Source organism: Grampus griseus (assembly GCF_964374135.1).
Source record: "Grampus griseus genome assembly, chromosome: 6".
Taxonomy (NCBI): domain Eukaryota; kingdom Metazoa; phylum Chordata; class Mammalia; order Artiodactyla; family Delphinidae; genus Grampus; species Grampus griseus.
Window position 1 is genome coordinate 386,747 of NC_139000.1, and position 26,587 is coordinate 413,333.

General features: G+C 53.3%; 1 protein-coding gene and 1 pseudogene across 2 annotated transcripts in view; one reads left to right on the top strand and one right to left on the bottom strand.

Moving 5' to 3' along the window:
• Nucleotides 1-26,587, top strand: part of PNPLA7 (patatin like domain 7, lysophospholipase) — a gene marked incomplete at its 3' end in the record, with an annotated part of 35,889 nt that overhangs the window by 4,882 nt on the left and 4,420 nt on the right. Inside the window, 15 exon segments of the mRNA XM_082656261.1 lie at nucleotides 822-913; nucleotides 1,093-1,233; nucleotides 2,676-2,736; nucleotides 2,740-2,835; nucleotides 3,607-3,622; nucleotides 6,836-6,916; nucleotides 10,455-10,604; nucleotides 16,226-16,289; nucleotides 16,407-16,554; nucleotides 17,735-17,825; nucleotides 17,828-17,872; nucleotides 17,875-17,900; nucleotides 18,627-18,748; nucleotides 25,748-25,814; nucleotides 25,817-25,900. Of these exon segments, the coding sequence (XP_082512387.1) occupies nucleotides 822-913; nucleotides 1,093-1,233; nucleotides 2,676-2,736; nucleotides 2,740-2,835; nucleotides 3,607-3,622; nucleotides 6,836-6,916; nucleotides 10,455-10,604; nucleotides 16,226-16,289; nucleotides 16,407-16,554; nucleotides 17,735-17,825; nucleotides 17,828-17,872; nucleotides 17,875-17,900; nucleotides 18,627-18,748; nucleotides 25,748-25,814; nucleotides 25,817-25,900 (1,284 nt within the window).
• LOC309824457 (NADH dehydrogenase [ubiquinone] flavoprotein 2, mitochondrial-like) lies at nucleotides 3,024-3,774 on the bottom strand (annotated as a pseudogene). The gene has a single exon. The product of its transcript is annotated as an NADH dehydrogenase [ubiquinone] flavoprotein 2, mitochondrial-like (transcript).

Below are 26,587 nucleotides of genomic sequence, written 5' to 3' on the forward strand. Positions count from 1 at the left end.
GCTCTTCCTCCTCAGTGTCAGGCGCTGTGGGAGGCCGGTCGGTTGGGGCTGCTCTGTCTGGCGGGCGGGCGCGCAGGGACAGTGGGCGGGCCCCCCGCAGGCTCGTGCAGGGCCACATGGAGTGACTCCCTGCAGGTCTCAAAGGCACTCAGGCGTGTGTGGTTGGGTGGGGGGCTGTCCCCTGGTGACCCTGCCGAGGACTGGGCAGCGGCAAGCTGGACCTGGGCTAAGGACAGGAACGTGGTCCAATGAGGCCAGGACGCCTGGGAGGGAAGGAGGGGTTGTGGTGACCGCCCACCGACAACCACAGCTGGCACCGTGGGGCAGATGCAGCTTGGGAGCTAGGGGACAGCAGGGGGCAGTGGCTGCCCGAAGAGGCTGGCTGGTGCCTGGCTAGGAGCCAGGCCCTCCGCGCTCCCCGGTGCTGCTGTTTGGGGCAGTCCGGTGGGCCTCGACTGTGGGGGAGGGTGAAGAGCCTTCCAGACTGGGAGGACTGTGCAGGCACTTGGGTTGTCGTGTGTGCCAGCGTGACAGGTGTGGGGTGGAGAGCGTCAGCCTTCTAGGCAGAGAGGACGCAGGGCTGAGGACTCAGAGCTCTCAGAGCATGGGCTGTCTGGGGACATGGCCACGCGGTATCGCTATCATCAGCGCCAAGGATGGTTCCCTGTGTCCTAGGCAGGTGAGCAGGGTGGGGCCGGGCCGGGATGCTGGTGTCGGGCTGCGGGCAGGCCAGGTCCTGAGGGCTGGGACCGACCCTGAGGCTGAGAGCTGGATCCACCGGCTGCAGGGTCCAGACGAGGCCTCCCCCTTTCTCTCTGCAGGTGACCACACTCCCCCACACGCTTGTGGGGAACACAGCTGCCCCCCGGCAGCAGGCGAGGAAGAGGACCAAGGTGCTGTCTTTGGCCAAGAGGTACTGGGGGTGCCCTTCAGACTAGGCACGTCTCAGCTGCCTTCCCCAGTGGGCGCTGGGGAGGCCGCGGACGTTGCGCCGCCCGTGGCTTCCCTGCCATGGAGTTCACAGTGCAAACACCATCTGCGTTTGAACCCCTTTGGGCTTCTGCTCCAGGTGCACGTCTCTCTGCTTTGTAGCATCCTGCGTTTCAAGCAGGAATACCCCACCCTGCAGCCAAAGGAGCCCCCGCCCTCCCTGCTGGAGGCCGACCTCACGGAGTTCGATGTGAAGAATTCTCACCTGCCGTCAGAAGTCTTGTACATGCTGAAAAATGTTCGGTAAGAGAGAAGTGGACACGGGAGGCCCGCCATGTGCCTGCGGCTGTGCTCCGGGGACTGGCTGTCACCTGGCCTCCGAGGTGTCCTTTCTCTGTGGCCACCGTTGGTTGTGTCGACAAAAATAATGAATAAACAACCTATAATAGGAATAAGAAGAGTTTTATTTGAGCCAAACTGAGGACTATAGCCTGGAAGACAACCTCTCAGATAACTCTGAGGAACTTCCCCAGAGAAGCATAGTTTTTGGCAGTTTTATGTCTTGTCAGAACAAAGAACATTAAGCTAGTCAGGGATACATTCCTTCAAGGTTTCAAAAAAAAACAGATAGCAGGTACATGGTGAGTCAGTATGGCCTCGGCACCTGGGAAGGGAGTCTTAGCATTGAAGGAGAACGAGCATTGGCACCCTAGAAAGGGAGGCATTTAATCTTTATTTTTTACGTGGACGTTTTGTTGTTCTTGTTGTTTAATATTTATCTATTTAATTTATTTGTTTTTGGCTGCGTTGGGTCTTTGTTGCTGCGCGCGGGCTTTCTCTAGTTGCGGTGAGCGGGGGCTGCTCTTCACTGCAGTGCGCGGGCTTCTCATTGCGGTGGCTTCTCTTGTTGCAGAACACAGGCTCTAGGCACACGGGCTTCAGTAGTTGTGGCACACAGGCTCAGTAGTTGTGGCTCACTGGCTCTAGAGCGCAGGCTCAGTAGTTGTGGCGCACGGGCTTAGTTGCTCCGAGGCATGTGGGATCTTCCCGGACCAGGGCTCGAATCCGAGTCCGTGTCGCCTGCATCGGCAGGCGGACTCTCAACCACTGCGCCACCAGGGAAGCCCCGGACGTTCTTTACTTCTGGCCGATGTGCCCTTTAATAATTAAGCAGACGCACAATATGTGTTTGATCAGCCACAACAGGCTATTCTATCTAGTGAGCGTGAAGCGGGAGTTAACTCACGTGTAAGCCAGAATGCCCGCCCCCGACCCCAACATGTGAACACTGCTTTCATCAGTTGGGAAGTCTTCTTGCCATCGCTGCCCTCCCAGTGGTGAGTGGAGCCTCCTCGCCGGTTCTTTCGTGTGTCTGTCTGCTTATCAGAGTGTTCACCTTCAGGGCGACATGGAGCGAGTATGGGAAGCGTGTGGCTGGATGGAAAATTGCAAGTCTGGTTCCCCATTTCTCCCTGGAAGCCCCGACTCCTCTGTCCAGCGCTTCACTACCTGCCCTCGTTGATGCATCTGGTTCAAATTCACGCTCATGGCCTGAGAGTTCTCTGAGCTCATGGAACGGTAGCTGATGGAAATGCCTGCAGCTTAAGCTTCTGTCCTGCTGGTGCCTGTGCTGTGGGCGCTGCAGCTCTTGAAAGCTCGCTCTGTGGTCTGGCCGGCAGGGACTGTGGCCTGTGTCCCTTCTCCCCTCCTTCCTGTAGGTGTCCCATGTGCACTGCTTCTTATAGGGTCCTGGGTCACTTTGAGAAGCCACTTTTCCTGGAACTTTGCAAACACATGGTGTTTGTGTAGCTTCTGGAAGGGGAGTACGTCTTCCGGCCAGGGGAGCCAGATACCAGCATCTATGTGGTGCAGGACGGGCGGCTGGAGGTCTGCATCCAGGATTCGGTGAGAGCCCTTGGGTGGGGCAGGGCTGGGGTCTGTTGCGTTTTCACTTAGAGGTCTGCCCTCTTTAACATTTGTTAAGTTTTCCATTGAAAAGTTAGTACCAATTTTTATTTTATTATATTTTATTTTATGTAGATAGGAGATTCGTATTTTATTTCTCCAGTGGCACTTTTACAGTTGAATATAAATTAAAGGCCTGCTTGCCCACCGAAGCCAGGTTCTTTAGGTGGTTCAGTCAAAGAGGTAAGACCTCTGGCTGTGGCTCCCATGAGAAGCGTCCACTCCTTAGCCCAGGTTTTGGGATTTTGCCAGCCTTGAGTTCATCAATAATTTCTTCAGTATCCTTAGGTGTCAGATCCTCATAGTAGTTGTCATTTCTTTGAACCATTGGTGCATTTACACAGGCCCCTAAATATTCCATTTCTATAAGAGTGAAAAGTTTGTCAAGTGTAGTCTCCCTGACCTTTATTCCAAGCTTTTTCTGAGTGGTCTCCAGTATGCTGTCAGAGTTTCAAAGCATGCAAGGATAGTAGTGCAAACTTGAATATGATTCTTTCCAACCGCTTTTTGATTATACATTGTATAAAAAGCTGCTTCTTCATATATTCTCATTGGAGGTACTTGTAACTTTCTGCAGCCTTGTTCATAGCAGAGATGGGCAGCCATCCATTCTGCCTTTGGGCTAAATCCAGGACTGGAAGTACAGCTGCTGCTTTGTGCCCTTATGGGTAGTTTTTTTACAGCTGCCTCTATCCTCTTGTACTCTTCCAGTGTGAAATCAAGTGGAGTATCTGGGTTATTCTCAGGAGTGTCTCTGTGCACAGATAAGCCTCCTCCAGCTCCATTTTGCACCACCGTCTTATGCAAATTTCCTTGTATGTCTTCCCCCCTGAGCAGCGAGGCCACCTGTGTAGGCTAGCACGCCGCGGAGAGAAACATGGTGAGCCAAACTATGGGCCTTCGGAGTGCAAAATTTAAATTTTTTGTTCTTTGGAGGAAAAGGCACATTGGACCACAGCTGCCCTTGACGCAGGTGTGTGAGCTTCTGCTGTACAGGGGCTGTGCATGGTGGCTCACCTCTGCATTTCCCCAGACACATTGCAAGCACTTTTTAAAAATTAATTAATTTATTTATTTATTTATTTTTGGCTGTGTTGGATCTTCGTTGCTGTGCGTGGGCTTTCTCTAGTTGCAGCGAGCAGGGGCTACTGTTTGTTGCGGTGCGCGGGCTTCTCATTGCTGTGGATTCTCTTGTTGCAGAGCACAGGCTCTAGGTGCGCAGGGTTCAGTAGTTGTGGCTCGCGGACTCTAGAGCGGAGGCTCAGTAGTTATGGCGCACGGGCTTCGTTGCTCCGTGGCATGTGGGATCTTCCCGGACCAGGGCTCGAACCTGTGTCCCCTGCGTTGGCAGGCGGACTCTCAACCACTGCGCCACCAGGGAAGCCCACATCACAAGCATCTTGCCGTGTCTCTCCCACTGCCTTGGAACCCCTTAGTGGTTGGGTATTGATCTATGATGATCATTAGCACCCTTGCCTTATTTTGGGGTTTCAGGCTGTGAATAGTTTTAACTCTAAGAAAATAATTCAGCTGGAAGCTACCTCTTTGTTTCCTGCCACTGTTGACTTATATGCTTGAGTCACAGTTGCCAGGGGCACCTATAGACCCGGACTCCTGAGGGCTTGTGGGTTTATTTGCCTGCTGGTGGGTGACGCAGCCTCCCGCCGCAGACACAGTGAACCCTGGACTGCACGAGGTCGCCCCCACCCCGGCCACGTGAAGTTCCCGCCTGCCGGGCCCTGGGTGGGCCCTGACCTCGCACAGCTCCTGCATGGTCTTCGGGCTGCTAGACCACAGTGTCGTCAGGGTACAGGTCTCACGTGTGTCGCTTTGTCTGCGGGTGACCTGGTGGGACAATTAGAAAAGGCGTGGCTTTCGTCCAGTCTCCTCGGGGCGGGGCCTCCATGTCATCCACCTGGCAGGCCTTCACCAAGAGGGCCGGAGCCTTTGGGCCAGAGGGAAGGGCTCCTGGACAGTGAGACCAGTGCCAGGTTTGAAGAAGTTCACAGCGGTTCCCTGGGTCACACTGCGGTGAAGTTCCTATACTAAATCACGAGCATCACATGGTTTTCTTTTTCTTTTAATCCAGTGGAAAAATATGTCAAAATACTATTATTTATACTGGTGGCTAGGGTTTGCATTTCCCTAACGACTAAAGATGTTGAGCACCTTTTCATGTTTTCATTGGCCTGTTGTGAACCTTTTTCATTTGATGTAGAAATGATCACTTTCAAAAGCTTTGATTTAGAGCTATTGTTAATTTGTAATTGTGATAATTGTATCATTGTTGTGATATTTTAGAGATACGACTTCAACTATTAATGGATAAAATGCTATGTTTGGGATTGTCTTCAAAATTTTGGGGGTATGTGTGTGAAATAAGATGGGTGGAGCTGGGTGATGGGAAGGGGGGGTCCACTGTACTCTTCTCTCTACTTTCGTGTATCTTTGAAATTTTCCATAATAAAATGTGGTTTGTAAAATTAGCTCCAGTTGGGCTTCCCTGGTGGCGCAGTGGTTGAGAGTCCACCTGCCGATGCAGGGGACACGGGTTCGTGCCCCAGTCCGGGAAGATCCCACATGCCGTGGAACGGCTGGGCCCGTGAGCCGTGGCCGCTGGGCCTGCGCGTCCGGAGCCTGTTGCTCCGCAACGGGAGAGGCCACAACAGTGAGAGGCCCGCGTACCGCAAAAAACAAACAAACAAAATTAGCTCCAGTTAATAGTTTGTTGCTAGATTAGTTGTATATAAACCAGACTTCTTTTCAGCTTCTGTTTTGGACCACTCTGCTCAAACTACGTCTTGTCTCACGTCCTAAAATTTGGACAGTTTCACTTGCATCTTCCATGGGTCTTTGACACCAGAGTCCTGGGGGTAAGAGAGGGTCTCCAAGTTAGCTTGCAGGTGGAGGGCTGGCTGGCAGGGGCTGGGGACACCGGTTGCTGTAGCACGAGGTCTCAGGGCCTGCTCTTTGCGTAGTCAGCCCAGAGCTGTCGGCTGTAGATGGCCAGGAAGTAGCCGGCGGCTGAGGCTTGCAGAGGCGGCGCCTGGTGTCGGAATCACCTCATCACTGCTTTCACCTTGCTCTCCGAGATACTTAGGGTTACTGAAGCTGACAGCGGCTTCTCTTTTCGAAAGTGATGCGTACTGCATGCAAGAGCCACAGAAGCAGGCTTCCTGTACAGTACATCCTCTCCCATCTTGCGAACTTTAGCAAATTAAAAAACTTTTAACTCACTTTACTCATGCAAAAGCCCTTAAAAGTAAATTACAGGTATTTTGACATTCCAACCTTAGATACTTGAGTCTGCAACTCTAAAAATTTAGAATATTAACCAAAATAGCATTATTATATTTAAAAGGTAATTCTTCCTGGATATCATGTAAAGCAGCCCATGTCCAGCGGGCCAGGCACTCAGCATCACGTGATGACCCTCGGCTCTGGGGAAGGCCCTCGTGGCCTGCCTGCGGGCAGTCGTGGCTTCCCGGTGCTGCCCCGTGTTTGCCGCCTGGGGATGAGAGGAGATGCCGTCCCGGGCAAGGTCCCAGGCCACGTGCCCCGCACCTGCCTGCGACCAGACAGCAGCCACATCACCTTCCACTGCTTAGAGTGGTTTACAGCCGCGGCAGTCTTGACACCGTGGGTCTGAGGCAGCGGCCCCCAACCTTTCTGGTACCAGGGACTGGTTTCGTGGAAGGCAATTTTTGCATGGACTGGGGAGTTTTGGGGGGATGGTTCAGGCGGTAATGCGAGCACGGGGAGCGGCAGATGAAGCTTCACTTGCGCTAGCCCGCCGCTCATCTGCTGCTGTGTGGCCTGGCTCCTAACAGGCTGCGGACCGCTACTGGTCCGGGGGCTGGGGACCCCTGGTCTAAGGTGCTTGCTTGGCGTCATGGTTTAAAGTGTGTGGTTGAGGTCTCTGTTCTTCCTCTGCCCCCAGGTTGTGACTCGCTGATTCACCTCTTGGGCGAGAAGATCCTGGTCAGCCTCCAGCAGGGAACTGCGACGGCTGGGTGCCTGGGCCTGCAACCTGGGAGCCCCGCCCACCCCACTCAGAGCCCCGCCCAGAGCCTCTACTTAGGTTGAAACCCCCCTCACAGTGTTAGAACTTTTGCTTTCAGCCGTCAAACACGTTTAAAACTATTCCCTCATCCCGGTGTTCCAAGCTTCCTCCTGGTATCATTTTCCTTCTGTCTGAAGACGTTCCTTTAATAATAGTCCTTTTAGCGCAGGTCTGCTGGCTACAGATTCTCTTAATTTTCCTTCATCTAAGACTGTCTTTACTTCACCTTCGTCCTGAAGGATACTTTTTGCTGGATGTGCAATTCTGGCTTGACAGTCCTTTTATTTCAGCACTTTAAACATTTTGTACCACTTCCTTCTGGTTTTCGTTGCTTCTAATGAGAAATCCAGACATTCAAATTGTTCCCAAGTAGGTAGTGCATCATTTCTGTCTGGCTGTATTCGGGATTTTCCTTTGCCTTTACTGTTTGGAAATTTGATTTTGGAGTGCTTGGCGTGAATTTCTTTGTGTTTATCTTGTTTGGGGTTCGCTCATCTTGAATCTGTAAGTATATATATATATTTTAACTAAATTTGGAAAGGTTTCATCCTTTATTTCTTCAGATAGTCTCTCAGCCCTGTATTCTTTCTCCTCTTCTGGAAATTCACAGAAGCACATGTTAGACCTTTTGTTATTGTCCCAGTGTCTCTGGGACACTGTTTGTTTTTTAATCTTTTTTCTCCATCTGATGTTCAGATTGAGTACTTTCTTTTTTTTTTTTTGCGGTACGCGGGCCTCTCAGTGTTGTGGCCTCTCCCGTTGCGGAGCAACAGGCTCCGGACGCGCAGGCTCAGCGGCCATGGCTCACGGGCCCAGCCGCTCCGCGGCATGTGGGATCTTCCTGGACTGTGGCAGGAACCCGTGTCCCCTGCATCGGCAGGCAGACTCTCAACCACTGCGCCACCAGGGAAGCCCGAGTACTCTCTTTTGATATGTCTTCAAGCTCACTGGCTCTTTCCTCTGTCTTCTTGATTCTGCTCCTAAGGCCACCCAGAGAATTTTTAATTTCAGTTATTATATTTCTGCATTTGCTTCAAGACAGTCCATGACAGCTGTCTCTGTCTGGTTATGATCACTGCTTTATTGCCTCGTCAAGGACTTCCAAATTCTGTGACATGTTGTCTTTCTTTTTTTTTTTTTTTTAATTTATTTTTGGCCGCGTTGGGTCTTTGTTGCTGTGCGCGGGCTTTCTCTAGTTGAGGCAAGCGGGGGCTACTCTTCGTAGTGGTGTGCGGGCTTCTCATTGCGGTGGCTTCTCTTGTTGAGGAGCACGGGCTCTAAGTGCGCAGCTTCAGTAGTTGTGGCTCGCGGGCTCAGTAGTTGTGGCACACAGGCTCTAGAGCACAGGGTCAGTAGTTGTGGTGCACAGGCTTAGTTGCTCCGCAGCACGTGGGATCTTCCTGGACCAGGGCTCGAACCCATGTCCCCTGAATTGGCACACGGATTCTTAACCACTGCACCACCAGGGAAGCCCACATGTTGTCGTTTTTGTCTGTTAATTGTCTTCTCCTGTTCAAGTTGAGATTTTCCTGGCTCTTGGTATGCCTGGTAATTTTGGATTGCATCCTGTATTTCGAGTATTATGTTATGAGAGCCTGGTTCCCATTTAAATCTTCTATTTTTGCAGACTGTCAATGTGCTTATATTCACAGAGCATGTCCTGGCCCTCTTCCTTGGGCTGTGTTTGAATGTTAATTTAATTCTCAAGGCCTTTGCAGTACTGCTCTGGTCTGCTGTGCTTGTGTGCTACCCAGAGCCAGTGTGAAGCCTGGCTGGTATGCCACACTGGATTCTGTTCTCAGAGCCTCTGCTGTGCGATCCTGGCCAGTTTCATGTATGGGCTGCTTGGGGGTGAAGCCAGGACTTCATACTAGATCTAGAGGACTCCCTTGTCCATCTCCCCTCTCTAGTGCAGGGAATGGAGAGCTGGGGGCTCCACCCCACTGTGTCTATCGCCCCATGCAGGAACTTGGGGCCCTGGAAAGCCTCCCTGGAGGCAGCACCCAGTGCGGAGGGGGAGGCATGGACCCCACTTGGCTGTAGCTGGGACGGGGCAGTGGCACTGCTACCCTTGTGGCATTAGTAGCGTGGTCTTCCCACGAGTCCTGGCTCGTCTGCACTCCTCTTCACACCCCTCTGGGTCTCCTGAGAACTGTGTCCAGAGCCTCCGTGTAACTGGTGGCAGTGGTTAGGTGCGATATGCCGGCTCCATCTCCTTCTTGGTCAGAACCAGAACCTCCCACATGCCTTTCTTAAAGACTAAAAGAAAACTGTCAGAAGCTGGCAATAGAATCCCCCTCTGGTTCTACGTCAGACGGAGGGTTCTAACGTCAGAGGTCACTGGGAAAGAGCGAGAGGAAGGGGATTCCCCACAGAGAAGCTGCCAGAAAACCGGTGAGAAGGGGCCCCCTGCTGCCTCGCATGCAGCTGCCAACTGGCTCACAGCCCTCACTTTCTTGCCCTGCCCCCAGGTTAGCTCTTGGGGGCCCCTCTCTCTGCCTTCTGCAGCCCCCGCTCTGGCTTCTGGGTCAGGCCTTGCAGGAACCCACGCTCTACGCCTCAGGACCCACCGCTCCTCCCCAGGGACGAGACCAGCAGAGTCAGAATGGGTGCCCTTTTGGCGGAGCTGGACCCTCCTGCAAGGCCGGCGCCTGCACCTGGCACCTGGCCGTGCCCTTCCTGGTCGGGAGGGTCTGTGCAGGAGCTGGGCTGGCACAGCGGCCAGCCCGCGGGGCCAGGAAGAGCCCTCACTGTGTTGGGGCCCCAGAAGACTGGGGTCTGGCTGGGGCGTGGGCGGCAGGAGGGGTGAGGCTGCCCGTTCAGCCACGCCCATGGAGACGGGGGTGCTACTTACCAAGCAGTGACTGTGTTGGGAACGAACTTCAGCCGGGGACGCTCGGGCCGAGGCTGATGCGCTCGTGCGTCCACGTGCCCGCTGCCTCCGTCCCTGCTGCTGTGGGGCTTCCTGGCCTCACGTCTAGAGAAGGGGAAGCCTGTGGCCTCAGGGACAGGCACCCCAGGACCCAGCCCTGACCAACCCTGGGTTGTTTTGTGCCTCACCCCGGGGTCTGGAAACCCCACGCAGACGAGGTGGTAGATGTCGATCTCCTAAACCTCAGACTGTTTGCTGTCTCTGGAGCAGTCAGTGCAAGAACTCCAGGAAGGGGGCAGGTCGGAGGATGGGCCCTCCCCTGGCCGATCCTTTCGACTCTGCGTTTGCTCTGGGCCTCACGGCCTTCTCTGCATCCGTGCATCCGTCTCCCCTTCAGCGGCCCGGTCCTGGTGTGTATGAAACGCAAGGGCGCCACAGTGTGGTTGGTAATTTCAGCGGGAAAGGCGGGGCTCCGGCTGTGGGGACTCGGGGCCGACCCCGGTGCCTGTTCCATCTGCCGAGGCCTCTCGTGCTGTGGTGTCACCTAGAAACATCCAGGGACACCGAGACTGTGCGAGTGGCAGCCCGATCCCTCAGGCCAACGCACGCCCCTGTGCTCTGCAGGTCACCAGTTTGGGCTACATGCTGTAGGGAGCAAGTGGGACTCGGGGAACCCTGCCAGCAACCTCTCCACGGTGGCCGTCATGCCCGTGTCAGAGGATGTGCCCCTCACCACCTTCACCCTGGAGCTCAAGCACGCCCTTAGCGCCATCGGTAAGCCCTGCCCAAAGGCACCTGAGGTCCGGTTGGACCCCCTCCTCCTGCCTCTCATCCTTCCAGGTTCTCCTGAAAGAGCACTTAGTGTTGCTCGCAAGGCTAAACCCTGGGCAGGGGGTGGAGAGGGGTGCAGCGCTGGGGAGAGGACCGTCACAGTGAGACGGGCGCCTCTGGACAGTCTTGATGGGCAAACCCTATCTCACAGGGGCTGGTGTGAGTCACACCGCACTGCTCCTCTCAGCTGAACTCTGGGGCCTCCAGGGGCACAGAGACCCCTGAACCGCCCCCCGCCAGCGGGAGCCCATCTTGGGGTGTGAGCCTGGGGTGGGTGCGTGCAGCTGCTCCACTACTCGGAGGGGACACTGCAATGGCTGGGGCAGCTGACTGACCACGTGGAGAACACCCGCAGCTGGGGTCAGGCAGCTTAGGTCATGTTCCCAAGTTCCACGGCTGTTAAGTTGGGGGCTCAAGAACAAGAAACTGAAATTCCTGAGAACCCTTAGAAATTCCCCAAATCATAAAGTATTCCATATTCTTAACACTTTATGTATATGTTTTTATAACTGTGAGCGACCATAGTAAGAGACAATAAGTCAATTTTCTGAGATAGGGCTATCCTAAAGGTTTCAGGGGTGTCTTCAAAAATGATATAACAATAGGTGCAATGAATGTTACATTACTATTATGGAACAATACGTTGTGACAAGAGTATGTATCTTAATATGGCGAAACGTCCGCTATCTGAAACAGACACTTGATAGTAGAAGGCATTAAATAAATGCCAAATGAAAATGATTTATGAAATTGAAGATACTACTATAAATATTTAATATGTAAAAGTTACTCTCCAAGGGAAAATTTAAATCACAGAAAGCGTTAATTTGGATTCGTCTTGGTCTTTGTTTTATAACAAATATTCTGGAGGTAGAAAACATCATACATTTTTCAGTGACGTTGGTCAGACTGTCCAGGGCACACCCAAAAGATCTGCAGTTGCACAGTGGAGATGTGTTGATTCATAAAAGCTTATTCCCTTTTTTAAAAAAACAAACCAACCTTTTATTTTGAAATAATTACAGATTCACAGGAAGTTGTAAAAATAGTAAAGCGAGAGCCACACACCACCCCCTGCCCCAGGTTGCAGCACAGCATCCAGACCAGGAGGTTAGCGTCCGTGTGGTGCGCTGATGTGACATTCATGTGTGTCCACGCAAATTTCTGTTTCTTCGAGGAACTGGGGATCTTGACAGGGATTGCACTGAACTGTTGGTGGCTTTGGGTGGCACTGACATCCTAGCAGTGTTAAGTGAAAGCAGGCATCCTGCCTCGTTCCTGATCTTAGGGGGAAGCGTTCAGTCCTTCGCCTTCAAGTAGGATGTTAGTGGTCAGTTCTTCATGTATGGCCTTCAATATGTTGAGGAGGTTTCTTTCTATTCAGAATTTGTTGAGTGTTTATATCATAAAAAGATGTTGAATTTTGTCAGTGCTTTTTCTGCATCAGTTGAGATGATCATACTTCCCCCCCTTTGTTCTGTTAATGTGATTTATTACGCTGATTGATATTCATATGCTGAGTCATTCTTGCATTCCAGGAATAAATCCCACTTGGTGTGGTATGTAATCCTCTTAATACCCTGCTGAGTTTGGTCAGCTCCTGTTTCCTGAGGATTTTGCATTGTCAAAGGTGCTCGTCTGTAGTTTCTCCTGGCGTCTTGGTCCCACGCAGACTTTGGTACTGGTGGGGCGGGGCGGTGCTGGCCCCGTGGAATGAGTTAGGAAGTGTTCCCTCCGAGTCAATATTTTTGGAAGAGTTTGAGGAGGATTGGTGTTAATTTTTCTTTAAATATTTGGTAAAATTCCCTAGTGAAGCCACCTCATGCAGGGCTTTTTTTTTTTTTTTTTTTTTTAACTGGTTCAGTTTCTTACTGGTTATAGGTCTATTCAGATTTCCTGTTTCTTCATGGTTCAGTCATGGTAGGTTGTGCGTTTCTAGGAATTTGTCCATTTCATCCAGATGATCCAGTTCCTTAGTTTGCAATTGCTCACTGTACTCTCTTGTATTACTTTTTATTTCTGTAAAATAGCTAATGTCCTGTTATTTCTGCATTTAGTAATTTGAGTCTTTTCTCTTTTTTTCTTTATTCCTCTAGCTAAAGGTTTGCCAATTTTATTGATTCTTTCAAAGAACCAACTATTGGTTTCATTGATTTTCTGTTTCCTATTCTCTATTTTATTTATCTCTGTTCTGATCTTTATTATTTCCTTATTTCTGCTAGCTCTGGGTTTAGTTTGAGATTCTTTTTCCGGTTACTTAAGGTACAAAGCCAGTTGTTGATCAGAGATCTTTCTTCTTCCTCAAAGGAGGCATGTGTAGCTGTAAACTTCCCTCCTAGCTATGCTTTCGCTGTGTCCAGTACATCCGGGAATGTTGTTATTTTTGTTTTTATTTCTCTCAAGATATTTTCTCATTTCTCTTGTGATTTCTTTGACCCATTGGTTGTTTATGCATGTGTTGTTTAATTTCCATATATTTTTGAATTTTCCAGTTTCATACCATTGTGATCAGAAAAGATACTTTGTGTAAATCCAATTTTTAAAAATTTTTGTATCGGAGCATAGTGCTTTACAATGCTGTGTTAGTTTCCACTGTGCAGCAAAGTGAATCAGCTTTACAGATACATATATCCGCTCTTTTTTGGATTTCCTTCCCATTTAGGTCACCACAGAGCACTGAATGGAGTTCCATTGCTATACAGTAGGTTCTCATTAGTTATCTATTTTATTTTATTTTTTCAAAGAAAGATTCCATTTTCTCTCATTTCTTTTTTTTTTAAATTAATTATATTTTAATTTGGTTGCGCCAGATCTTAGTTGTGGCAGGCGGGCTCCTTAGTTGTGGCCCGAGGGCCCCTTAGTTGTGGCGTGCATGTGGGATCTAGTTTCCTGACCAGGGATTGAACCCAGGCCCCCTGCATTGGGAGCATGGAGTCTTACCCACGGAGTCTAACCACTGCGCCATCAAGGAAGTCCCAGTTATCTATTTTATACACAGTATCAATAGTGTATATATATCAGTCCCAATCTCCCAGTTCATCCCACCCCCCCACCCCCGCCTTGGTATCCATATGTTTGTTCTCTACATCTGTAAATCCAATCTTTTTGTTTTTTTTTAAGTCTTTATTGAATTTATTACAATATTGCTTCTGTTTTATGGTTTTGGCTTTTTGGCCCCAAGACATGTGGGATCTCATCTCCCTGACCAGGGATCGAACCCGCATCCCCTGCATTGCAAGGAGAAGTCTTAACCACTGGATCACCAGGGAAGTCCCTGTAAATCCAGTCTTTAAAGTTCTTTAGGACTTACCTTGTGGCCTAACATATAGTCTGTCCTGGAGAAAGGGAAGAGTGTGTGTTCTGCAGCTGGGCAGGTGGCCTTTCCTCTTTGTGCATTTTGATGAGTGTGCAGTGGTATCTTGTTTGGGCCTGAATTTGCATTTCCCAACAACTAAGAAGTTTGTTTGTTTACTGGCCATTGGGATACCTTCTTTCGCAAGTGCCTGTCAAGTTGCCCACCCTTTTTATTGGTTTGTTATCTTTTCCTTGTTGACGGGCAATCTGGATACAGTCGCTTTATTGGATGAAAGTGTTGCAGATATCTTTCCCTCTGTGGCTTGTTTTTTTTATTCTTTTAATAATATCTTTTGACAAACATATGTTGTTAATTCTAATATAGACCAATTTATTTATCAATTTTTTCCTATATTATTACTGCTTTTTGTGTTTTATTGAAGAAATTTCATGCTGCCCCCAAATCATGAAGAGGTTCTTCTAAAAACCTTAGGGTTTTACCTTGCAAGTTTACAGTTCATTGGAGATTGATTTTGGTGATGATGCGAGGTAGAGTCAGGATTCCTTTTTCTATAGGATCTTCAGCTGCCCCCGAGCCCTCGCTTAGAAGGACTGGACTCTGCCCTGCAGTGATCTTTTGCTGACAGTCAGGTGACCACATTTGTGAAGCGTGTTTTTAGAGTGAGGATCTAGGCCAGTGGTCCTTTTCTTCCACTTGTGAAGGTGTCAGTCCACTTCCTCTGGCTTCCAGAGCTTGGGAGAGAGGCTGTGTGACAGCCAGGCTGGCAGTGACTATCCAGGCCAGATCCGTCCTGGAGCAGCAGCCGTGCCCCACGGAGCCGACACATAAGTGCCTAGGCATCAGCCTGTGTCCACGCACTGCCCTGGACCTGCCCATGGCCTGGGCCCTAAGCAGACCCTCCCCCGGACGGAATGGTCACCACAGTCCTGACTGCCTGGGGCTGCAGCCCGCACCTCGAGAGCCCAGAGCGCCACCTCCGGGGGGCTCCACACTTTCCCAAGGGCCTCCTCCGAGCCTTCCGAGTCCAGGCAGGCGGGCCCAGAGCAGGAGACGTGCCCTGAGGGTAGATAGAGCCCAGCCTGCGGTCCGCTGAGGACCTCAGGGCTGCGCTCCGCTGTGTTCCTGCAGCCAGACACGGCCTGCCTGTCCCGCCTCGTCCTAGACGCCCAAGAGGCGGACGGGGTGAGCCACCGCAGTGCCCAGGAGTGCCGGCCCTCGCAGGCACGTGAGGCATCAGCCCCGAGAGGACGCCCTCTCTCTGTCAGACCCACGGAGGGTGACCAACTCGAGCTTGAAGCTCTTCCCGACCTGACCCGACCTGGCCTGACCCCCAGAGCAGGACTGCAGCCCCCAGGGGGACCAGCGCCCTTTGCCCCGAGCCCCCAGAGGAGTTGCTTCCCCGCATCAACGGGCTTCTGCCATTTGAGTCAGAGCTGCACAGACGCACAGGTCAGTCCAGCAGCCACATCACAGGGCACCACCCTGTGAAATGCACCCTTATGCTTGTGCCTCCAAGAAAGCAGATGCTGCCAGTTAAACACAAGGCGGTGATTTCTTGTCTCTCACCTTCTGATTACAAGCTCTCAGAGAAGCTCAGGTGTAAGCGAGGGTGTAAGAAGGAAGCCATGGGGAAGAGCCCGGCCTCTCCTGCAGCAGCGGGACTTCTGCATCCTCAGGGCGGTCCAGCAGCCTTCCTGACACTGAGGGCCGCTGGCCTCTCAGCTTTTGTCTCTGCCCCTGGCGGCCCTCTCACATATTCTGACGCTGGCCCTCCTGGCTGAGAGCAACTGTGTCTGTGTGGACAGCAACTCTAAGACCCTGCAGATGCAGGAAACACGCTGATCCCTGGTGATAGACACTGGTGAACCGCACCTGCCTGGAGCCCAGCCAGCCGGGCTGCCTTGGATTTGGGAGCCTGTCTAATCTCGCACTTTACAAGCTTGTGCTTCCCTGCCCCCACGCATACACAGTCTCAGTGCCGCAGAGATTCAACCCCTTCATGTGTAGAGGAGGAGACTGAGGTTCAGAGAGGCCGCCCCTCCCTGTACTTGCTGCAGCCCTTCCACCGCCACACCTGCAGCCTCACCTGCCCAGAGGGTCTGCTTCAGGGCCACAGGCACTTCCTCATGAGTGGTGAAAGGCTTATTGCTTTCCAGAAGAGCAAACTTCCAGGAGAAGGAAGGGCCTCGCTTGTCCTCCAGTGTGAGCTGCCGGCACAGTTTTCTGTATTTGGTGGTTGTGTTTTCAGGCCCTGCCCTGCTGCTGACCAGCGGCAACGTAAAACAGCGCCTTGTCTCTGCTGCTCTGGACAGGTACGCCGGCCTCCGTGTCGGAACAGCCTAGCCGAGCTTGGCTTGCTGCTCTCAGTGGGTCCCAGCCCGGCCTTGAAATGTGCCCTGCGTCTGCGCCCCTCTGTCTGTGCCTTCCAGTATCCACGAGCACCGGCTGTCCAGCTGGCTGGGGCAGCAGGAGGACATCCACCGGATCGTGCTCTACCAGGTGGACAGCACGCTCACACCCTGGGCCCAGCGCTGTATCCGGCAGCCCGACTTCATCCTTATCGTGGGCCTGGGCGAGGTGAGCCGGCCTGCGTGAGTGGGGCAGTGGGTGGGGCCTCAGCAGGTGGGGTCCGTGGCCAGGGCTTGAGGGGAGGGGCCGGCCGGCTGCTGGGTTGGGCCAGGCAGTGGGCGTGGTCAAAGGGCTGCAGGCTGGGCAGGTCTTGGCGGGAGGGGGGCCCCACTCTCTCCTCCAACCCCTTGTTTCTCTCTTGTCCTCTGAATGAAGTATTTCAACAACTCAGAAAGGGATGGATAATAAGAGCAGACACCCAGGTATTTGCTCTTGTAAAGTCAGAGCCTCTGTCCGTGTTTCACGTTTTTACTATGTGTGTATATGGCACTGGTTTTTTTATATAAATAGTGCTCGAGTTTATACCATCTTGAAATTTCCTTTTTACTCAACACTTACACTTTTGAATTGTATCCATATTGTTTCACTCGTCTCATGGCTGTTTAGTTTCTATTTGTGAATGCCCCACCATCTGTCTCTTCTCAGCCAACGGACTGTGAAGTTACTTCACTACACGCGTGTGCAGGGGTGTCTTCAGGGCACCACCTGGAATTGCTGCTGAGCGGCAGAGGCTGTGTGTCTTCAGGTTCAGAGAGCTGCCAGACTGCACTCCTGTTGTGCACGTGATGTGGGCGAGGTCTGGGGCTCCATGCTCCCTGCTCTGCACTGTCAGTCCCCTGTGTTCCCAACTTCCTGGGTGTGAAGTGGAGTCTCGTTGTCCCTTCGCTTTGTGTTCCCCACCTCCTTCCTCTGCCCCGTCGTCTGTTCTCATTTCACGCTTCCATCCCGGTCCTGGGACAGCTACAAACTCGTCATCTCCGATGTGGGTTCCTGTTCTTACCAGGAGTGATGCTCCCTTGTGGGGGAGTGTTTGCAAAAGAAGGTTGCAGTGTGTGCGCCGCCTCCCTTCCTGCAGGCCCCCGGAGCTCCCTCATGCCCCCGCACCCAGCCCCGCACCCCCTGGGTCACAGCTTCACAGAGGAAGGGCCAAGCACGCCACAGCCGGGTCGGTCTTCAGAACCAGGGTGCCACCCGCCAAGGCCAAGACCTGTGTTGGGCTAGGGCGTGAGGCGTGGTCCCGTCCAGCCTGGGACGTCTGTGGACAGCCCCGCGCTGGCCTTTGGCTCTGTCCTGCTCGAGCCTGCGGCCTCTGCTGGGCTGCCTGACGCGGGGCTCCACTCTCCCTTAGCTGGAGCGGGTGCTGGAGAGCGCAGCTGTGCGTGCCCAGAAGCGCCGGGAGGACGGGCCTGCGCCGGCCCGCACTGTGCAGCGGCTCAACCTGGGGGCTGCTGTTCCGGCCACCTGCACCCCTGCTGCCCTCGCCGCGTCTAACCAGGAGGAGCCTGCCCGAGCTGGTGAGGCCCGGGGCGGCTGGGGGCCCCGCCGACCTGCTTCGGGCCCTTTGCCTCTGACTCTGCTCTGAGCCCGCTGGCTCTGATGAGGGCGCTGGCTCTCCACGAGCTCTCCCGCTCCTGTGCACTCACATCTGCTTGAGCTTGGTCTTCGGATTCCCGGGGCCACAGGGTGACATGCCCCCCGGATGGGGGAGCCCCTACGGGGGGCCAGAACCCCAGAGCGATGGGCCTGAGGTTCCCACCTCCAGCTGAGGCCTCAGAGAGCCCGGTGGCCTCAGGTTGGCACTGCTTCCTCCTTTGGACAGCAAAGCACACAAATCCTGAGGCGCCTCCTCCTCAGGGGTCCCCAGCCCTGGCGGCTGTGCGCGGGCCGTGGTGGGAGCGCAGGGGCCGCCGGCTGGCCACAGCCCACCCAGCCCCACAGCTTGGTGGAGCCGCCCTGCCAGCGGCGTCTGCGCCCAGGTGGCCAAGCCCTGAGCGCCCTCCACCTCGGGGCTGTGGGCTTCGGCTGGGCCCGTCGGTATGTGGCCCAGCTGCCCGCACTGCCCGCCCCACCCCAAGAGCCCTCCCAGGTGAGCCCGGGCGCCGAGGTGACGACTGGGTCGGGATCAGACCCACCGGCCGTGTCCAGGAGGAGCTTTGGGTCAGGAGTGGGGTAGAACAGCCAGGCCACGTCGGGTGTGCGAACTCGGCCCGGCCCCCCGCGTCTGCCGGCCTCTCTCGCAGGTGGAGCCGTCGGAGCGGGTCTGCCAGAGGCCCCCGGACCGGCGCTCGGACTTCTCCGGCCTGGCGCGGGTGCTGACCAGCAACGCTGTCGCCTTGGTACCCGGGGGAGGGGAGCCAGATGAGTCCCGCCCCTTCCCGCGGGCCACGAGTCGGTTACGTGTGCGCCTGCGCTGATCCTCCCCGGGCTGGGCTGGCGCACGTGCCCGGCAGTGTTTTCCACGGGCAGGTGTCCCCTCCCTCCACAAAGACAGTGGAAGAGAATGTATTTCTCGTTCCGATTGTCTCCTCTTCTGAAAACTCCATTCTGACCCTTTGCCAGTCTTTCCGCTGGGCTGCGGGAGAGTTTCTTTCCATTTTAATGCACACTTTATGGAACAGTGATCTGCTCTGCTCACGACCGTCGTGAAGCAGCCTTTAGTTTCTTGGGCTGGTGGGTTCCTTTAAGGACTTTTAACCCAAAGCACTTGTACCCCAAGTTGCTGCCGTTCTCCTGACCTTGGTTAAAGAGAAAAATACACGTGGGGGCAGAAACGGAGGGGCAGGTGTGTGGTGAGGGTGTGACAGGCCAAGGGCCCCGGGTGAACCGGTCGGCGCGAGGAGGGGCAAGGCAGCACCTCCTGCAGCATCTGTGCTGGACCCCCGCCCCTCTGAGGGCCAGGTCCCAGGGCCAGGGGTGCCCTGTGGGGTGGATACCCTCACACCCCTGGCCTCGGAGGACGTCAGGCCAGTCGCTGGGCTGGCGGGCTTGTGCCGCTTCCCCGGCACTGCAGCGAGGCTCCCTGAGTGCCAGGCCTGGGTGCCAGCCCTGCTTACTGTGCTGGCCACCTGTCCCCAGGGCCTGACGGAGGAGCCTGGCTCGCCACCTGCCTTGGCCCGAGGATGTCCCTTCCAGAGGACGCTGGAGTCACTGTGTGTGCACCCTGCAGAGTCGGGGCTGTGCTCGCGCCCGGCCCCTCCACTCCTCGGCTAATTGTAGCTGGAGAGGGTCAGAGAAATGATGCAGGTGAGCCTCAAAACTGCTTGTCTGGCCGGATTCACGCTCCTTACTTCCCCACTGTTGGAGACTCGGAGGCTCCAAGTTCTGGCCTGAGACCCTTACAGCCAGGAAAGTGGGGTGGGCACGGGAGGGGCTGCCCTTATGGAGACCCCGCCTCCTCACCCCCAGCCTCCTCACTGGCCTCCTGTGCCTTCAGCGCACGTTGTGGCCTCTCTCTGAGGGCTGCGCTGCAGGGGAGGGATCCCGCGGTCCGCAGGCAGCGGCCAGGGTGGAACGCCTGCACGTGTTGACCCTGGCCCCCTGAGTGCGGCCTGGCCTGGGTGGTGAAGTAATGAGTACCCTGCTCGTTTATTTGGGGTGATTTGGGGGCATCGTGTAGTGCCGTGTTTTTACCTGAAAGCTGAGCCAGTGGGCCTAGAAACTCGGGTGATTTACCCAAAGTTGCCGGGATGGGGGTAGCACTCAGCCTGTTTTCTGCGGGGCTGGGACAGTGAGGTGCCCTGGAGCAGCTGGCTTGCAGCAGCGTTTTTAATGAAAATTTAGTTAAAGTAATACTTAGTTTAAAAGCCATGTGGCCATTCTGTAAGGCCGTATGGTATTTGTATAACACACAGCAGTCCTCTGCCCCACCAACAAATCCAGAGATATCCCACAGACAATATCCCACAGACAGTCACTTCCAACTTTTCTTCAGCTGTTTCCTCATTTACGTTTTTTTTTTTTATTGAAGCATAGTTGATTTACAATGTTGTATTGGTTTTAGGTGCATGGGAAAGTGATTCAGTTTTATGTGTGTGCGTGTGTGTGCGCGTGCATGCGTGTGTGTGTGTGTGCATGTGTGTATGTGTGTGTGTATATAGTGTACATATGTTGTTTTTCATATTTTTTCCATTATGGATTATTACAGGGTATTGAATATAGTGCCCTGTGCTATGCAGTAGGACCCTGTTGTTTATCTGTTTTTTCATTTTTTTCAGTTTTAGATGATTAAGTTCCTAACCGCCCCCATATATGCACAGGGTCAAAGTCTGTTTGTGTGTCTCTGTCTCGTATCCTCCGTCTATCCTCCTCCTCAGCACGGGATCCCGGTGTGGTCCCCGCCCCAGTCAGCCATTGCTCACTGTTTGCCTTGCAGCAAGATGGGTCTTTGGAGCTAAGCCTTATCCTACTGTATATACGGCAGTGTCTCCCTCCTCAGAGTAATAATTGCTCAGTAGCCCACCGCAGATGCTGCTGGAGACGCAGCCCCCCTCAGTGTGCTCAGACCACCAAGTCATCGCTGCTGAACTCACTCTGGAGCGGCCTCCTCTCAGCTCTGCTGCTTGCTCCCCAGTCATGCCGCTGGGATGTTGCCTTGGAGTTTCCCTTCACCATGATCCTGGGAACTGCCTTTGTCTCTCTCCTGTGTCCAGCTCCACTTCTGGATACCATGTCTTCCCCTTTCTTGATACATTCCTGATTTTGGTAGAGTTCATACTCTAGAAGTTTCCTTAAGAGAAGCTGCATGGGAGGGAAGAGTTTCAACGCCACGCTTAGCAGAAAGTTCCCTCACTCTGCTCTCACACTCGCATGACAGTTTGGTTACGAACTCTAGATGGAAATACTTTTCCCTGAGAACTTTACGGTGTGGTCCCATCATCTTCTTAGCTTCCAGTATTGCTGCTCTGAAGTTCAGTGTCGTGTTCTTCACGAAGCCTGTTGCTTCTGGATCCTGTAGGAGACTCTCTTCACTCTTGTGTTTCTGGAAGTACTTGAGGATGTGCCTGGGTGTGTTAGGCTGGGCAGACTCCCAGTGGGCCCTTTCAAATTCGGAAATTCATCACCTCCAACCCTCGGAGCGTTGGCTAAGGCCCGCACCCCTGCTCCCTGCTCCCTCTTCTGGAGCACAGTGCAGACGACCCCTCATCCTCTCATGCTCCCATCTTTTCTTTTCTCTCCCAAGTTTCCATCTTTGTCTTTTTGTTCTACTTTCTGGGTGATTTTTCTCAGATGTATCTTCTAATCGATCTTTTTTTGCTAAGATGTTTCTAATGTCTGAGTGCTTTCCTCAGTTTTTTTCTGTTTGTTCTAGTAGTGCAGTTTGAACTTCTCTGAGAATAATAATGCTTGCTTGCTCGGTTTTCCGTTCCGTTCCGTGCCGGCCTGTGTCGGCTTGGTCCCGTGAACTCCGAGTCTCTGAGGCTGTCTGTGTGCCCTGACCGCACCCGTGGCGTCGCCGCATGGGCCCCTGTGGGCCCCTGTAGTCCTCCTCCTGTCAACAGACACTTGGGTTATTTTCTGGGTTTGGTTACTGTGCACAAAACGGCTACAAGCATTCTTGTACAGATCTTTCCTGTGCACATATGTGCTCTTCTCTTGGGCTAATACCTAGGAGTGGAATTACCTGTCCACGGGGTAGTTGAACAGTTTTACACCCCCACTGGCAGTTTTGAGAGTTCGGGCTGCCCACATCTCTGTCGCCCTTGGTATCATATTGTCCGGGATGTAAGTTGTGGCCACACCCCTTGGTATCGTCCGGGATGGAAGTCGTGGCCACACCCCTTGGTATCGTCCGGGATGGAAGTCGTGGCCACACCCCTTGGTATCGTCCGGGATGGAAGTCGTGGCCACGCCCCTTGGTATCGTCCGGGATGGAAGTCGTGGCCACACCCCTTGGTATCGTCCGGGATGGAAGTCGTGGCCACACCCCTTGGTATCGTCCGGGATGGAAGTCGTGGCCACGCCCCTTGGTATCGTCCGGGATGGAAGTCGTGGCCACGCCCCTGGTGGGAGGAGGCCGTGCCTCACCGTGAGTCTGATCTGCATCCCTGGACTCGGGTTCCAGGTGCCTCTTGGTCATCAAGTTCCACGCGCCTCTCTCACAGGTGGCTTGCCCTCTACTATTTAGTTAGAGGAGTTATTTATATACTCTGAATACGAGTCTCTTTTTAACTTTCTTTTTTTAAATTAATTAATTTTATTTTTGGCCGCGTTGGGTCTTCGTTGCTGCGCGCGGGCTTTCTCTAGTTGTGGTGGGTGGGGGCTACTCTTCGTTGTGGTGCGTGGGCTTCTCCTTGAGGTGGCTTCTCGTTGCAGAGCACGGGCTCTAGGCGCGCGGGTTTCAGTAGTTGTGGCACATGGGCTCAGTAGTTGTGGTGCACGGGCTTAGTTGCTCCACGGCATGTGGGATCTTCCCGGACCAGGACTCGAACTCGTGTCCCCTGCATTGGCAGGCGGATTCTTAACCACTGTGCCACCAGGGAAGTCCCTGAATACAAGTCTTTTACCAGATATGTTTATTACTAATATTGTCTTCAGTCTTTGACTTTTGTTTTTGTTGTAATGGCATGTAATGGCGTTTTTTGATGAGCACGTTTTAACTCTGATGAAGTGTGATTTCCCAGTTTTTTACAGTTTTTTAATTTCTGGTGCTCTGGGGGCTCTTGCCTAGGCTACATCTTCTCAAAGCTTGTACATCTGGGCCTGCAGTCCACCCACAATTGTTTCCTGTGAGTGGCGGGGTGTGAGGTGAGGGTATTCTACATGGTTGCCTAGTTGAAGACTTTCCCTCCCTGCTGAGCTGCTGAGGCGTCTGAGTGAAGCACCAAACACCTGCCCAGGTGTGAGCGGCACGGAGGCATGTGTTCTGTCCCAGCCACACCACTACACTGTCTTTGTTACTCTAGCTTTATGGGAAAGCATCAGGCAGTGTAATTCCTTCAAATTCTTTTTCTTGAAGTTGTTTGGATTGTCCTAGGTCCTCTGCATTTCTGTGTAAATTTTAGAGTCAGCTAAGTATTTTATGGGTTTTTTTGCTATTGTAAATGGTATTTTTTTTTTTAATAAATTTATTTATTTTGGCTGCGTTGGGTCTTCATTGCTGGGCACGGGCTTTCTCTAGTTGCGGCGAGCGGGGGCCACTCTTCATTGCGGTGTGCGGGCTTCTCATTGTGGTGGCCTCTCTTGTTGCAGAGCACGGACTCTAGGCACGCGGGCTTCAGTATTTGTGGCACGCGGGCTCAGTAGTTGTGGATCGTGGACTCAGTAGTTGTGGCTCGCGGGCTCTAGAGTGCAGGCTCAGTAGTTGTGGCGCACGGGCTTAGTTGCTCTGCGGCATGTGGGATCTTCCCGGACCGGGGCTCGAACCGGTATCCCCTGCATTGGCAGGTGGATTCTTAACCACTGCGCCACCAGGGAAGCCCTAAATGGTATGTTTTAAATTTCATTTTAAATTGTTTGTTGCCACTATGTAGAAATACAAATGATATTTGTAAATTAATGTCATGACTTACAACCTTGCTAAATTCACTTCTTCCAGTACCTTTTTTTGTAGTTTTTTTACATTTTGTTCTTCTGAGAATAAAGACAGTATTTCCTCTTTCTTTCCAAAATACCTAAATGCCTTTGTTTCTTTTTCTTGCCTGTTGCACTGGTTAGAGCTTCCAGCGCAGAGCTGAGCAGAGGTGGTGAGTGTTGGGGAAAGCATTCCCTTTAAGCGCTAAGTGCCATCGCTGCCAGCTCGGCTCTTGGGTTTTGTAGATGCCCTTTATCAGACTGAGGAAGTTTCCTTCTATTCTTAGTTTGCCGAGTTTTTATCACGGGTGTTTTTTTTATGGGTCTGTCAGATTGTGTGATTCTGCTCCTTTATCCTGTTAATATGGTGAATCACACTGAGTGATTTTAAAGTAACATCAAACATCACCTTCTTGGGATGGACTCATCTGCCTGTGGCATGTGGCCCTGTTTCTGTGTCACCTGACCCCTTGGGTCTGAGCAAGGTGGGCCGTGCTTGTCCTTTCTTGAAATGTAGGCAGGTTTGTTTGCCTACCTTCCAAAATGCAAAACTGAATTGGAAGGTGCTGCTGCTTTCCCTGTTCTCTGGAAGGTTCCAGGTGGCTTGTGTTGGTTTTCCTTAGATGTTTAGTACAGTTCACTAGTAAAACCATCCGGACATGAAATTTTGTGAGGATTTGAAAATTAAAGATTCAGTTGTTTTGATGGTTATTGAACTCTTCAGGTTTTCTACTTCCAGCGTCGGGTCTGGTAGGTTATGTTGGTCTAGGGATGTGTCCATTTCATCTGATTTTTCCTACTTACGGCATGAAGCTCACACTAGCTTCTTACCTTCTTAATTGGAGCATCTGTCCAGAGGTTCCCTTTCTCAGTCCTGATATTGGTTATTAAGACCTTCTGTCTCCCTCCTCCTCCCTCTTTCTCTCCCTCTCCGTCTCTGTCCCTTTCTCCCTCCCCCTCCACTCCCCGACCCTGGCCGCCTCCCTCCGTCCCCCGCCTTTTACTTTTATGGACCAGTCGTACCTGAACTCGTCCTTTCGAGGGTCCTCTCTATAGCGTGTTTGTCTTCTGGTTCATTAACTTCTGCTCTTTATTATTTCCTTAATTTTACTCTTTGATTTAAACTGTTCTTTCTTTCCTAGCTTGCGGGCCAGCAGGCATTGTCTGTGAAGGGCCAGGCGGTGAGTCCGCGGCCTCGGCAGCCGGCGCGGGGCAGGGGAGGCCAGCTCTGTGTGTGCCGAGCCTTAGGGGGCAGCGCGCCTTTCTGTTCTCAGCCGGGTCTGAAGTTCTCTTCATCTCGGGTCTCCAACAATGTAGGTTTTTTCTTTAATTTACGCCCAGCATTTAGAACGCTCCTTGAACCCGACGCTCAATGTCAGTCATCGGTTCTAGAACCTGGGTGTTGCCTCTGTCCACTTGCACTGTCTGTCCCTCCTGCTGGCTACAGTCACACGCTCTCTTCCGCTCACACATGCTGTTTCTGGTTGTGTGGCGGACATCACACACGAACAGTGGCCAGAGTGGTCTCAGCCCGCGCTGCTTTCCGGTGGTGGCTCGTCCGGCCCTGGGGGCTGCGCTGGGGGCCTCCACCTGCCTCCCCACCCGCCCAAGTCTGTTCAAAGCCTGTTGTTTCGGCTTCACAGCCTCCCAGACGCCAGCGGGTGGAGGAGGCTGAGTGCTGGCTGCCTCTCGAGAGCGTCCCACTTCCTCTCTGAGTTGGCATCTTTGCCCCTCTCCCCGTGGCGTGTGCAGGACTCAGGCACCGAGGGGTGGGGTGGAACGGGACGGCCGTCCCCGGGGTCCTGGCGGCCCGGCGGCGCTGACTGCCTGCTCCATCCTCCTGTTGGCGTAGAGGCTGTGCCCAGGTGGGCATCATCCGGGCCCTGACAGAGGGCGGCATCCCTGCGCACGTGCTCGGACGTCCACCAGGGCCTTCACAGGCGCCCTGTGCTCTGAGGAGTGGAACTACAGCCAGATACGGATCCGGGCCAAGCAGTGGGCTGAGGTGAGGGGCCCTGCAGGGCCGGGGACGCAGGAGGGCATCGAGACGGACGTGGCTCTGCAGGGCTCTGGCCTCAGGGCGTGGCTTGTTGGGGCAGGGAGGGCACAGAGAAGCAAGGGCGTCAGTGTTGTGGGATGGGCTCTGGTTCATGCCTGGTCTTGAGTTGTAAAGGTCTGAGGAGAGGTTAGTGCACCCACAGTTCCCCACATTTCCACACCCACCCCACAGGGCCATGGGGGCACCAGTGCCGGTAGGCAGGCAGGGGGCAAGGCCTAGGTCGGGGCCCTATTGGGGTTTCTGTGGGAAGGGCAAGGCGGGGCAGGGCACACAGCTTAAGATCTGCCCGTTCGAATAATTCCGGCGGGTTTCTGGGCATAGCTGCCTGGCACCTGGCCCTGGGTGATTCAGGCTTGGGGTGTGCGTTAGACACAGGTAGTCGGGTGTGGGCTCTGGAAGGGCTGGGTGAGCCCAGGTCTGTCTCTCTCCCCCGGTGTGCGGGACCCCAAATGCCAGAGCATCAGGGACACAGAAAGTAAGAAATATACATCGTTGGTACAGTTGGCCCTGCGGTGAACGGACGCCAGGGGACAGTCCAGGATCTGGGGACCCACCCGGGCAGGCGGGCTGCAGCCTGCCCTTCTCAGGGCTCTGCTCGTTTTTTGTGGAGCAGAATGGAGCCCTGGCTGAAAC